Raw genomic sequence first — 14,194 nt, 5'->3', positions numbered from 1 at the left:
TGGACGTGAGTTTGAGTGAACTCCGGGAGTTGGTGATCGACAGGGAGGCCTGGCGTGCTGCGATTCATGGGGTCTCAAAGAGTCGGACGCAACTGAGCAACTGAACTGAACTGGTATGCAAAGGAATTTACAAAGATTCCTTGAGAACATTTTTGAAATAGAACTTTTATGATCTTTAAGGGTTGGAGGAGTGCGTAACTTTCTACTCTCTGAGGCAAATGTCCTCATAGTTCCCCGCACATGAATCAGTATCCAGATTCTTTGTGACTGTTAGTTTCATTCTTGTCCCTCCTGTTTGTGAGTTCCTGTAGATACTCCTTCTGTATTTTATATAGATTCTACATTTGGCACTGCTGCTGCTGCTAAGTCGCTTCAGCCATGTCCGACTCTGTGCGACCCCACAGACGGCAGCCCACCAGGCTCCCCCGTCCTTGGGATTCTCCAGGCAAGAACACTGGAGTGGGTTGCCATTTTCTTCTCTAATGCATGAAAGTGAAAAGTGAAAGTGAAGACTCTCAGTTGTGTCCGACCCTTAGCGACCCAGTGGACTGCAGCCTACCGGGCTCTTCTGTCCATAGGATTTTCCAGGCAAGCGTACTGGAGTGGGGTGCCATTGCCTTCTCCGTTGGCACTACTTTGGTGCTGTATTATTTGAAAAATGTACAAATTAAACTGCCCTTTTAAAAAAATTCTAAGGGGCAACTGCTGATCTTCCATAAGAATGATAGTTTAAGTGAAATGAAAATGCAGAACATTTATGGATGCTATAGTGTTGGTGGATTTTGGGACTCTTGAGCAAAAGTTTGGCTAGAATAAGGTGTAATTGAAACCAAGGTTAATGGGTTCAGTGTGCTTCAGGGAAGAAAAATCTGCAATCCATAGCCACAGGCAACCCCTGTGAAAACTTAGCAGCTGTCTCTTGGGCAAGTAAGATGTGACTATAGCCACCTGTTTGAACTAGCAAGATAAGGTGTCCTCTTGTTATCCATTAAATTGACTTAGGCAGAGGCAGGTGACTTGCAGGCTTCTTGCCGGTGACTTTATGGAGGGCAAGAGTAGGTTTTGCTTTCTAATGATTTGTTTTTCTCCTGGAGCCTACTGTTGTGCCTAGCCAACAAACCGGCTGACTGATACTAATTTAAAAGGAAAATCTGACGAAGAAGGTAAATCACTGAAGCCTTTCCCTTATATTCTCTGGACCTAGTAAGCTGCAAACACTGACAGGCTTTATTTAAATTTTTTGGAGTGAAACGCCACTTGTCCGAGATGTCTTTCCTTGCACCGCCTTAAGGCCAGGTGGTCTTGCCCTGTGCTGTATTTATATGCCTTGTCAGAGTGCTTTCAGGTTTTCAGCTTGTCTTTTAATTGCCTGTCTTCTCCATTACCCAGCAACTTTGTGAAAAACGTGTGCCAAGATGGTTTTCTTTACTTTCACACTGGCACTTTATAAATTTTCAATGAACTGCTAGGTTATACAGTTGCTGTCTTAAGAGTTGCACATCTCTGGATAAGCTAATGAATGAACCAAAAAAAATTGCAGTACTGTTGATCTTCTATCTAAACAGTAGTATTCCCAGAGCAGTCTAACTGTGTGTGACCTGGGGGCTGAGCTTTTTCTCCAGGCCAGTCATCCCCACACCTGATGTCATCTAAAAGCACATACATTTCCTGTGATCCTGCTCCAGATCTGCTGAATTTGGGTGCTGTCTCTTTAGTTCAGATTGCCTAAGTGATTCTTACGCAGCCAGTCTGGGAGTAATGTCCTCAAGAGCAGTCTGAGGCTGGAAGTGGGTAGGGGTCATGGGCCTGTCCCCTTTGTGCTCCTCAGCTTATTGTCTGGGAATTGAGCCAGAAGAAGTGATCTTTAGGTTCCTTCCTTTCCTAAAGTTTTGTGATGTGTAAAAACCCTTACACTTGGGTATTAGAAAATTATTTATTTTCCCTCATTCTTGTAATTGTTTTCCATAATCTTTAAAATTTGTATAAAATAATATATTTGCTTTCTAAGTGCACATCGATTTAAAACTCAAATAATATTACAAGACTTAAAAAATAAAGTTTTGCCACCCCTCAGAACCCACTTCCCAGACTACTTTCCCCTCTTCTCTGTTGACCTCTAAGTGATAATACTGCCTTTTTTATATGGATCAATGGTAGACATTGACTGACTTTTTCCTCTGATAGGTTAAGAGTTGCCTCTTGGAGAGCTTTTTTTTTTTTTTTTTAAGATACAGCCTAACTAACTTGCACTTCTTCCAAATTAATAATAATGAAGAGGGTGGTTTTTTTTTTTTTTTGGCCTTGTTGTATGGCTTGCAGGATCTTGGTTCCGACTAGGGATTGAACCCAGGCCATGGCAGTGAAAGTACTGGGTCCTAACCACAGGACCACAAGGGAATTCCCTAATGACGATTTTTAAAAGCATGTTAGGCTTTACTCTTTGGTTTGGGAATTGTCAGTGCAGACTTGTTATATGAGGTGATGAAGCATTTAAAGCCTTGATAGCTCGTTCATTATTTAGCACTGTTTTTCCATTTCTGTTTTTCCTTTTGTTCATCACCTTATCTTTCTGATAATATCCTATTGATTTGCTGTGATTTTAATTGATCGGTCTTAATTCCTCGGTCAATAAAAATTTGAAACTCATTCTGTTTTTCATGACTCAAAAAAATGTGTAAATAGTTACAATAGTTTAAATTATTTAACCAATAATTATGTAATTGTGGAAAGCATAAAAGGGGTGTGGAGGAAATGCTGACAATTTTGCATGCATGTGCCAGTTATAGTAATTTTAATTTTCACAGCAGCACCAAGTAGAAGATCCCCCTTCTTATTTTACATATAAAGAAACTGAAGCTCAGAGAGGTAAACTGCCCATGGTACCCAAAGCTAGTTACTAAACGGGCTCATATTCCCATCACTTGAAACTCCAGAAGCTACTACAAGTGTATATATCAGTTTTTTTAAAACTTAATTGATGCATAAGATACATGCAAAGAACGGCAAAACAGCCCAATGAATTACCAAAATAAAACTTTTATAATTTATATAAAATTATTTATAATTTGAATGTGCATATTTAAAATGTAACCACCACTGAGTTAACAACAAAAAAATAATCTTACCACCCAGAGGGCACCCCTCCTGTGCCCTCCCAGTTACCACTCTCCTGCCATTCCTCCCAAGACAAGCATTATCATGACTCCATAGATTCATTTTGCTCTGAGTGACAGCAACTTTTGGACAAAATTTGATGTCACTCCTAAATTTATATGTCCTTTTACATTTTCTGTTAACCACATCTAGAAAATCAGTGCCAGTTTTTCTTTAAAGAGGCCACCAACTTCATATCTTTCTCTGTAGGAAAAATAAGTATACATTTTGTAAAATCACATGAACTTACTGCTTTGTGCATCTCCATTTCAGGTAAATAATTGCAATTTCTTGGCTCTTTAGTCCTAGTAACTATAAATAACTCTTCAAAACCAGTGACCTGTAAATTTGTCACACCAGAATAGAAGTGTAGATATGAGTCCTGCCAAAGGAATTTTGTAGTTATAAATGCTAAGATTTGAAAAATATTACAATAGAATCATTGTAAATACTATTTTCTTTTAGCCAGTGGGTTTTTTTTTTTAAGCAATATTTGGCATAAAAATTAGTAGGCTAAATAAATTGCAGTATTTTGAAAAAAAAATTATAGAAATTCTCATCTGATACATAACTCATAAGCACAGTGATCAGCAGTTATAAGCAAATTTTCATCTTGCAGGTGCCTTCTACTTTGTTAGCCCAGGAATGCTGATTTACACCTGAGATAATATCTAGTTTATATTTAATGTAGATCTTCTACATAAGGAGAAAAAAGTTCCCTCTTGTATGTATGAAGATAAGACTATTAATATTTAAGTATTTAAACAAGTTTCTCTTTAAATACTTTTTCATAACTATGAAAGCAGCTGCTGCTGCTGCTCTTGGTTCAGTCGTGTCCGACTCTGTGCGACCCCATAGACAGCAGCCCACTAGGTTCCCCCGTCCCTGGGATTCTCCAGGCAAGAACACGAGTGGGTTGCCATTTCCTTCTCCAATGCATGAAAGTGAAAAGTGAAAGTGAAGTCGCTCAGTCGTGTCCGGCTGTTCGCAACCCCATGGACTGCAGCCTACCAGGCTCCTCCGTCCATGGGATTTTCCAGGCAAGCGTACTGGAGTGGGGTGCCATTGCCTTCTCTGAACTATGGAAGCAGAACACGTTTGTTATAGAATACCTGAAATGTGCAAGAAAGTGCAAAGAAGAAAACAAATCTGATATTTTGTGGTATTTGTCGTTCTGTTCCTCATATATTTGAATGTTTATAATAAAATTGAAATTATAAAATATATTTAGCTTCACAGACTCATTTTTTGTTACTATAATTTGAATGTGCATATTTAGTATTACATATTTCTTTGAAAACAGTAATAGTTGCATAATAACTTCGCTCTCATGTACCACTTATTCCTGTTTTTTGAATGGAAACATCTCTTTTTGAACTGGCATAGGGTTGGAGCCATACGAGTGAGTGGGAGACATCCAAGATGACTCCCACATCTCTTCTGCAGGTAACTGGGAGAGATGGTGTGTCATTTATTAATACAGGGACCATACGAAAAGCAATTTGCTTGAAGCTAAGAAGAGAGATCTGCATAGAGAGAAGGGTCTACGGATCACTGGCGCTAGATTTTGGTTTTAACCACAGACCAAGGATCTGATATAGCTGCCTTGGAAGATGGCACAGTTGAGAAGGCCAGGGGTAGACCTCCTGGGGAATATCAGTGGTGGAGGGTTTGGAGGGATGTGCAGAGAAGCATGTGGAAGTGACAGAGCACCAGAATTGGAGAGAAGGTGGCATGGTGGTGGTTGAAAGAAGAAAAAAGCAGGATGGACAGCAGTGTCCTGTGCTGAGAGGAGTACCACTGGCAAGTGTCTTAGATTTGGCAATTAGAAGGTCATCATTGAGAGGGGCTTCAAGGGGGTAGTGGGGACAGAGGGAGGGAATGGCAGGGTGATAGTGTGTGAGGAAATGTGTGTGGTAGCTAGAGATGGAAGGGCAGGGGTGGTCAGATGTGTGAAAGGAGAGTTTTATTTTACTGTTGGTAGAGACCTAGGCCGGTGTTTGTGCTGATGAGAGGGTTCCAGCTGAAAGAGATTGAAGTTGCTGGAGCTGGGGCGGTTGATGATAAAGCAAAGGACCTGGGGAGAGTGAAGGGTTTGGAGCAGAGGTGGAGTGCGTAAGCTTGCGTAGGAGGGAGCTGCAGTCTCTGAGAAGGCAGGGGGTAGACGGGAGTAGCTTTTGGTACAGTGGGGATTGTTGGCAGTTGCTCAGTTTTCTCAAGACGTTGTCAGAGAAGGTAGGAGATGGCCCTGAGGGCTGTGTCCAGATTTGGGGTTTCTGTGGTGGGGAGTAGAGGAGTGAATGTTCTGTGGCCCAGAGGATGACCACAGCAGCACTGTAGTTCCATGGATGTGATATTCATGATTGCCTGAATCCCCACCAAGACTGCAGGTAAGAGAGAAGTTTCTGGACTTTGCTTCCTCAGAGAAGCCTTCCCTAATGTCCTAAGTTAAATTTCTCTGGTGCACTGGGACGACTCAGAGGGATGGTATGAGGAGGGAGGAGGGAGGAGGGTTCAGGATGGGGAACACATGTATACCTGTGGCAGATTCATTTCGATATTTGGCAAAACTAATACAATATTGTAAAGTTTAAAAATAAAATTAAAAAAAAAAGAAGAATGTATGTTTGTGAAAATAGGTTTTGAATGGGATTGGCAAAGACCAACAACAGGAAACTCACTTCTGAACACACACACACACACAAATTTCTTTATTATAGGTTCTCAAAGCTCTGTTCTTTCTAGTACTGATCTGAGTTGTAGCTTTTCATTTAGTTGTTGCAGTTGTTATAATTATAAACGTTTACTTCCCCAGTAACTAAAAGCTCAGAGGAAAGACATGTCTGATTTTGCTTAAGTACTGTACTATCAGGCCCCTCACAGATACTTGGTAAATTTTGAATGAGTCAAAAACAGTGGTTTTCAACCTTTAGAATCTGCCCCAGCACACCTGTGGGATATGACCTGCTTCCATCTGGTTATTGACTGCCCTGAGCCTTCCCGAGGTAGGGCAGGTATCAGGTAGTTTGGGATAGTGGCGGATAGGCACTGAATGCCTGGGCTGTTGTCCTAGCCCCACACGTCTCGCCAGCTTCGTGGCCTTGGACAAATTCTTAGCCTCTCTGTACCCCAGTGCCCTCCTCTGTAAAGTGGCTAGTCATAATAGTACCTGCCCCATGGGGTCCCTGTGAGATTCACAGAAAACTTGTAAAACAGCATGTGACATGTAGAATTTACTAATTCCTATTAGCGGTTTGAAAACTGATCTTCAGGGAAATGGAGAAGAAATCCCTGCAACGTGACGGCACCCTGAACAACACCATTCTTGGTCTTGTAGGAGTATCAGTAAGAAATAGTAGGAACATCATGTGACTACGGTTGACCCTTGAACAATATCAGTGGCTAGGAACTCTGCCTTACCTTCCGGCAGAGTGGAAAATCCGCGTGTAACTTAGAGCCCTCCGTGACCTTGATTCTTCCAGATCTTTGGAGTCAACCAACTGCAGATGGTGTTGCAGCCGTCCCCAACCTTTTTGGCACCAGGGACCAGTTTCAAGGAAAACAGCTTCTCCATGGACTGAGGGGTGGAGGAGGGTTTCCAGATGATTCAAGAGCATTACATTTATTGTGCACTTTATTTCTATTATTATTACATCAGCTCCACCTCAGATGGAGTTGCTTGGGGGCCCCTGCTGTATAGTATTTACTACTGGAAAATATCCGTGTGTAAGTAAACCCAGGCAGTTCAAACCCGTGTTGTTCAAGCATCAGCTGTGGTCGTTTTGGTAATCCCATCCTAGCTGTGGGATGAGGGATGAGTGATTGCTGTCTGTTTACACCTAGCGTGGTAAACTTGATTCTTTGTCTCCCTTGCAGAGGAGGTGGCCAAGTTGGAGAAGCACTTGATGCTTCTCCGACAAGAGTATGTCAAGCTGCAGAAGAAATTGGCAGAGACAGAGAAGAGATGCACTCTTTTAGCTGCACAAGCAAAGAAAGAAAGCAGCAGTGAGTCCTTCATCAGCCGCCTGCTGACGATCGTGGCCGACCTCTACGAGCAGGAGCAGTATAGGTGAGCTTCTGGCACGGGGCCAGTTTGGAGAAGCAGACCCTTTGGCTTTCTCTCTTGCTTTCTGCTGGTCTTCAGCACAGAGTATGGGTGTCCTGGTGATTGCATCCCTGGTACAGATTAGGAATTAGCTTGCAAGTTCAGGGATTCAGGGGAGGAATTCATTTTCTCTTGGGCTGGTCAAATAAGTCATCTTGGAGCTACTGGTTGGTGTAGCATGATGGTTGAGGGTGGACTTTGGGGTCACACAGTTCAGCTGGCCACTTCCTGGCTATGTGACCTGGAACTGTATGATGTGCCTCAGGCTCCTCATCTGTAAAATGGGGATAAGAATACTATTTACCTCAGGGTTATTGAGATTAGATGTTTGGATGGCATCACTGACCTCAAAGAACATGAGTAAACTCCAGGAGTTGCTGATGGTCAGGGAGGCCTGGTATGCTGCAGTCCGTGGGGTCACACAGTCAGACACGACTGAGCTTCTGAACTGAGCTAGAGTTATTGTGTGGATTAAATTAATAAATACTGTTTGAGCACTTAGAAAAACACTGTCTGGCATATAGTAAGTGCTCAGTTTTTAAGCTACTGTTTTGAGTGAGTTTTATGGTAAATGTTAAAGGCTGAGTACGATTTAGTAAAGACAGTAATGTCACTAGTAGAGGGACTGGCTGAGAACAGACTCAACAGATGGGAATGTGTGGAGGATTTAGAGGAGGGGGCCCACTGTAGGGTACATACCCATGCAGAGGAGCACTGGAGTGGTGGGAAGGGTAGGGTGGGTTGCATTGGGATGCCAAGGTGAGGAAATTGGACTTGATCCTTTAGGAAGTGTGAAATAGGGTTTTCAAATTTACAGGAATGTCATAAAGTAGTGTTTCAGGCAGATTAGCCTGGTAACATCATGTAGGCAAAATTATAAAGAGAACAAGAGCAGAATCAGGCCAGAAGTGATGAAGGACTGAACTGGGATGATGGCTGCAGTTGTGGAAAAGAAACATGGACATGAATGTGCCTAGCAGGATTTGCCTACTAGAGAGGCAAGATTGGAATAGATGATTTAGTAAAATTGGGAAATAAGACATTTAAAATCGATCAAAATCCAGAACTGCCATCTACCATCTTAATCATTTCTAAAAGAAAAGAAAAATTGAATACCGAGAAATGGGAATTACACACTCTGAGTAAAGGAGCCTTTCTTTAAATCTAATGGATGCAGCTACTTGTAAAATATAGGTCACTCTCTCTCTCTCTTTTTTTCCTTCTCCTCTTTTTCCCATGGATAAGTGAAAACTTTGTTCTCACTGGCTCCAGGACGCCGACACAGCTCTCTCACTGTCCAGGGCTCTTTCCCGTTAGAATTCCCACCGTTTACTTTCCCTATTACGTAACAGTTGACTGCATTCTTACACTGTAGTCTTTCTAGGAGACAGTGGGAATGAGACTGGGCAGTTTCTTCTTCTGGCAACTTTTTACCTGGTCAGCTGTGGTGTGGTCCCAGGGTTCTGGTGGGTCTCTCTTCCGCTTCTAAAACCTGTCCTTTTATCAAAAGGCCAAATACCTTTGTTATCTACAACCAGTGATCAGATGGGGAATGGAGACTTTGAAGAGGACTGAGCTTTTGCATGGAATAACTGAAAGTAGAATATAAATTTCTAAAGCAGATTCTCTTTTACCAAGATAAGGGATAAAAAAAAAACCTTTTGTCCCATGAACGTGTGTTTTGTTGAAGAGTTTAGTGTTTTTATGTGCATTTTAGTAGAGTAATTGGAGAGTTAGTGTTACATTTTTAAATTGAGCAATGTGGAAGAAATTGGTGCACTTCTTAGCTAAAGTTCAGGGGAAGGCTTTTGTCCCATAAGATACTTAAAAATGATGGTTGAAAGTGAAAGTGTTAGTCGCTTTGTAGTTGTTTACAACCAAACATAATTTTTCCTGTCTGAGTGCTTAAGACACTCTAGCAAGAAGCTCTTTCTTTATGCTTCCTCTTCAGTGACAACATCCTTGTATCCATATTTTAAAAGGAAATGCCTTTAAATGACTAGAATGAAAAACTTTAAAAAATTGCTAGCCTCCCAGTTGTTTATGTATAGTCTTCAAAGACTTGACCTGTCCCAAGTTTCCATTTTTGAATTATATTTTTAAAAATTATCACTATTAGAGATTATTAGTGAAATTCTTATATTTATTTCTCTTTGGGATTGTTTAGTGTCTGACTTTTGCGACCCCCATGGACTGTAGCTCACCAGTCTCCTCTCTGACCATGGGATTTCCCAGGCAGTAGTACTGGAGTGGGTTGCCATTTCCTTCTCCGTCTCTTTGGGATCAGTTCAGTTCAGTCGCTCAGTCATGTCCGACTCTTTGCGACCCCATGAATCGCAGCACGCCAGGCCTCCCTGTCCATCACCAACTCCTGGAGTTGACTCAGACTCACGTCCATCAAGTCAGTGATGCCATCCAGCCATCTCATCCTCTGTCATCCCCTTCTCCTCCTGCCCCCAATCCCTCCCAGCATCAGAGTCTTTTCCAATGAGTCAACTCTTCGCCTGAGGTGGCCAAAGTACTGGAGTTTCAGCTTTAACATCATTCCTTCCAAAGAAATCCCAGGGCTGATCTTCAGAATGGACTGGTTGGATCTCCTTGCAGTCCAAGGGACTCTCAAGAGTCTTCTCCAACACCACAGTTCAAAAGCATCAATTCTTTGGCGCTCAGCTTTCTTCTCAGTCCAAGTCTCACATCCATACATGACTACTGGAAAAACCATGGCCTTGACTAGACGGACCTTTGTTAGCAAAGTAATGTCTCTGCTTTTCAATATGCTATCTAGGTTGGTCATATATTTTCTTCCAAGGAGTAAGTGTCTTTTAATTTCACGGCTGCAGTCACCATCTGCAGTGATTTTGGAGCCCCCCAAAATAAAGTCTGACACTGTTTCCACTGTTTCCCCATCTATTTCCCATGAAGTGATGGGGCCAGATGCCATGATCTTCATTTTCTGAATGTTGAGCTTTAAGCCAACTTTTTCACTCTCCTTTTTCACTTTCACCAAGAGGCTTTTTAGTTCCTCTTCACTTTTTGATATAAGGGTGGTGTCATCTGCATATCTGAGGTTATTGATATTTTTCCCAGCAATCTTGATTCCAGCTTGTGCTTCTTCCAGCCCAGTGTTTCTCGTGATGTACTCTGCATATAAGTTAAATAAGCAGGGTGACAATATACAGCCTTGACGTACTCATTTTCCTATTTGGAACCAGTCTGTTGTTCCATGTCCAGTAACTGTTGCTTCCTGACCTGCATATAGGTTTCTCATATTAGACTATAAAAGAAAAAACTTTGACTTGACATTCGTGAATAATAGTAGGAATTTTATAGAAACATTCATTTTTATAATTTTGTGGCTAAACTCAAGATGCGTAGTAGAAATAGTAAGCAGTGACTGTTCATTTATGTTCTTAGAATGTAATACTTTGTAAATACATTCAGAGTTTAAAAGTTATTCGTGCTTTGTTTTCATTATATTTTTTTAACTTTATCACAGGATATGATATGAGACAGTTTTACGTTTTGCTTTAAATAGAATGTCAATTCTGTTCTTTGTGAATAATGTTCTGTGTTAACAGTATTAATAAATACCCTGTTCTTTTAATCTAAGATAATTCGTTGCAGCTTGGTTAGTTCTTTAATAGAACTGGAATTGTTGATATGCTCACATAATTATAATGTATGTTCTAGAGATTGCTTTTGTGGGGCGAAATGTGTCTGCATCAAGCATCGTGTTGAAACCGTATTCTTGTTTGTCTCCTTTTAAGTGCATGAGTTAATCCGTGTAAAATTTTTTTTCTTCTTCCTTTTCTTGTACATAATAGTTTTTAAGTATTTAGTTTCTAAAGGCTTTCCGACCTAACAAGTTATTTTCAAGGGAAATATGCAAGTAAAAAGCCCCACAAATACAAGCAAGGAGATGACGATGTGTGACTGTGGGTTGCTGCCAGTTAGCCATATGGCACATGCTTCTGCCAGCCTAGTGGGTCATCCTTAGGTGTTTGTTAACTGCCCAGATGCTGTCCTACCTTGACATCTGACATTTCAGAGTTAAGTATGAATAACTATTTGGAAAGCTCTTTTCATATAATGGTATGTCATATATATGGAAACATGTTTGAAGAAAAGATACCTCACCCCTTTTCTTTATAAATGGTTGAGTTAAAAAATGGCCAATAGTAGGTCTGAGTGTTTCTGATGAGAACAGGAGTCCAGATATTGGGTTTCATATTTCATATTCTTGATTGTTTTATCAAAGTAATTTATTTATAGTTCTTGGATTAACCTTGCTTAAGCATTAATACGGTGTGGAGCATCATAGCATGGTAGGCTGAGAGCTCTTATCACAGTCTTTAGTCTTTCAGTCTATTTCTCCCTGATGATTTATCTTGATTTTTGCTACATAAAACCTCTTCTACTCTTTATATGAATATTAGTCATCCTTTGTAACTTGTAGGCTGCACCATCATGGGGGTGATGTTAGGGAATGTCTTTGAAAGCAGAGCATCCCATGTGAACTAAAAGCTAGAAGTTAGAAATAGGAAACATGTCTAGCAATGCATTATAAATATGACCCATCAGTGCTAGCATAGAGATATACTTTTGCTGTGATTTTTTTTTTTTCTTTCACAGAAGTATGTTGGTCAGTCAGTACTCACATACTGATTGGCTGTGAATTCCAGCTATACCTAGTTATAATGATATTTTTTCTTTTTATACCTGTGGGTATTTTTCTTCCTCAGTGACTTGAAGATAAAGGTTGGGAGCAGGCACATCAATGCCCACAAGTTTGTCCTGGCGGCCCGCAGTGACAGCTGGAGTCTGGCCAGTTTGTCTTCCACCGAGGAGCTGGACCTGTCAGGTGAGCCTCTGACCGGCTGGGGACTCAAAACTCCCGGCACACGAGCACTTGGCAGAAGTTGTGATGTGTCACTTTGAAGTATTTGTGGCTTAGTGGAAGTAGAATGCTTCTCTTACGAATTGCTGGTGACCATAAACTAGTTAAATAGTGAGTCATTAGGTAGTACTTTGTGGACACTTCTGTTAAATATCTGGCTAAAAAATCATAAATATTTGAGGAACTACAGTATTCTTACTATAATTTATAAAATAAGAATATCTCTCCACATAACTTTTCATATAGTAGTATGTTATAAATATGAGAGCATATGTAGAAAAAAAATTTGTTTCCACTAAGAGAAAGTCCTGCTGCTGTTCAGCTGGTTAAAATTTAACTCTAGCTGCCAAAATACTTTTCCTGGTCTGTAAGAACTGAATTCAGAAGTAACAGTTACTGCAAAAAATAAGAATATTCATTCTTTAAAATCAAAGGATGACCAGCTGTCTTCAGAATTTAAGTGCTTTAACTGTTTAATGTTACTGTTTTTGTGGCACATATATTTTGTAGAATTTGGGTAAATACGGTGGTTAAGTAAACTTAAAAACATCATTTTCAAAAGTTCACTTCAAAATTGCATTTTCACTTAGTATTTGCCTAACTGCTGTTACAAAAGAGCAAATTTAAAGTTTAATTCTGCTGTTAATAATCAAGAGAATTACAGGTCTCCTGTAAATGTGTTATGCTGCTGCTGCTGCTAAGTCACTTCAGTCATGTCCAACTCTGTGTGACCCCATAGGCGGCAGCCCACCAGGCTCCCCCGTCCCTGGGATTCTCCAGGCAAGAACACTGGAGTGGGTTGCCATTTCCTTCTCCGATGCGTGAAAGTGAAGTCACTCATTCATGTCTGACTCTTCGAGACCCCATGGACTGCAGCCTACCAGGCTCCTCTGTCTATGGGATTTTCCAGGCAAGAGTACTGGAGTGGGGTGCCATTGCCTTCTCTGAAATGTGTTATACTTTCATATTTTTAAAAAAATCAAAAGACTGATACCATATGGTAAGGAGCATACCCACGCATTAAGATATGAGTTACTTGCAGAAGTGATTGGCTGTATGAAAAGTCTGCTGAATTATGTCTTTGTTCAAAAAATTCGTCGCCGTGGTTTGATCCCTGCTGTAAGGTTTGCTTTGAGAAATGAGCAGCTGCAGAGTCAGAATTTTTGGTGGCTTTGGTAAATCAGGCACCTACTAAGATATCTGTGGTAGAACTTATGGCATCTTTACTTTCCTTTATAAAGTCTATCTTTGAAGGGTTCCAAGGCTTCCCTGATAGCTCAGTTGGTAAAGAATACACTTGCAGTGCAGGAGACCCTGGTTTGATTCCCAGGTCAGGAAGATCCCCTGGAGAAGGGATAGGCTACCCACTCCAGTATTCTTGGGCTTCCCTTGTGGCTCAGCTGGTAAAGAATCAGCCTGCAATGCAGGAGATTTGGGTTTGATCCCTGAGTTGGAAAGATCCCCTGGAGAAGGGAAAGGCTACCCACTCCAGTGTTCTGGCCTGGAGAATTCCATGGACTGTATAACCTATGGGGTCACAAAGAGCTGGGCATGGCTGAGTGCCTTCCACTTCACTTGAAGGGCTCCAAGGAGATGGTGGCGCCTGTGGACCTGTTCAGGTTTGTGTGTCTTGCCCAGAGTCCTGCTGAGTTGCCTGGATGGGCATAGGTGTGATTGCCTAAATTTGGGCTCACAGCAGCTGAAACTACCAAAAAAGCCTGTGTGTTACACGACACCTGGAAGCACTGCTGCCCATGGCTGCCCGCAGCTGAGGGAGGTTGGAAACAGGCTCTTGTAAACAAGTGTATAAATAGGGTAAAAGCTGTGTTTTAAATGTTGAACCTTCTCCCCACTTGTGGGGAAATCATCTTATGGATCTACTGGTGTTCTGTTTCTTCAAAATTATTCCATTAATATCACAAATGCTCAGTGGCAGGCACTTTGCAAGGTACTAGGGATATAGCAGTGAATAAAGTTAAATTCCTGTTTGTATGGTACTTACATTCTTAGATTGACATCCTAAGACTCACATTTTCGTT

At 41.2% G+C, this 14,194-nt stretch overlaps 1 protein-coding gene across 2 annotated transcripts in view; it reads left to right on the top strand.

Moving 5' to 3' along the window:
* The window catches only part of ANKFY1 (ankyrin repeat and FYVE domain containing 1), a 69,429-nt gene that overhangs the window by 9,177 nt on the left and 46,058 nt on the right, over positions 1 to 14,194 (top strand). For both annotated transcript variants that reach the window (XM_070772857.1, XM_070772856.1), the window contains exons 2-3: positions 7,030 to 7,222; positions 12,001 to 12,119. In XM_070772857.1, coding sequence (XP_070628958.1) covers positions 7,030 to 7,222; positions 12,001 to 12,119 — 312 coding nt within the window. The remainder of the gene's footprint in view (positions 1 to 7,029; positions 7,223 to 12,000; positions 12,120 to 14,194) is intronic.

This window comes from Bos indicus, chromosome 19 (genome assembly GCF_029378745.1).
Source record: "Bos indicus isolate NIAB-ARS_2022 breed Sahiwal x Tharparkar chromosome 19, NIAB-ARS_B.indTharparkar_mat_pri_1.0, whole genome shotgun sequence".
Taxonomy (NCBI): domain Eukaryota; kingdom Metazoa; phylum Chordata; class Mammalia; order Artiodactyla; family Bovidae; genus Bos; species Bos indicus.
This window is presented reverse-complemented; position numbering and strand designations above follow the sequence as displayed.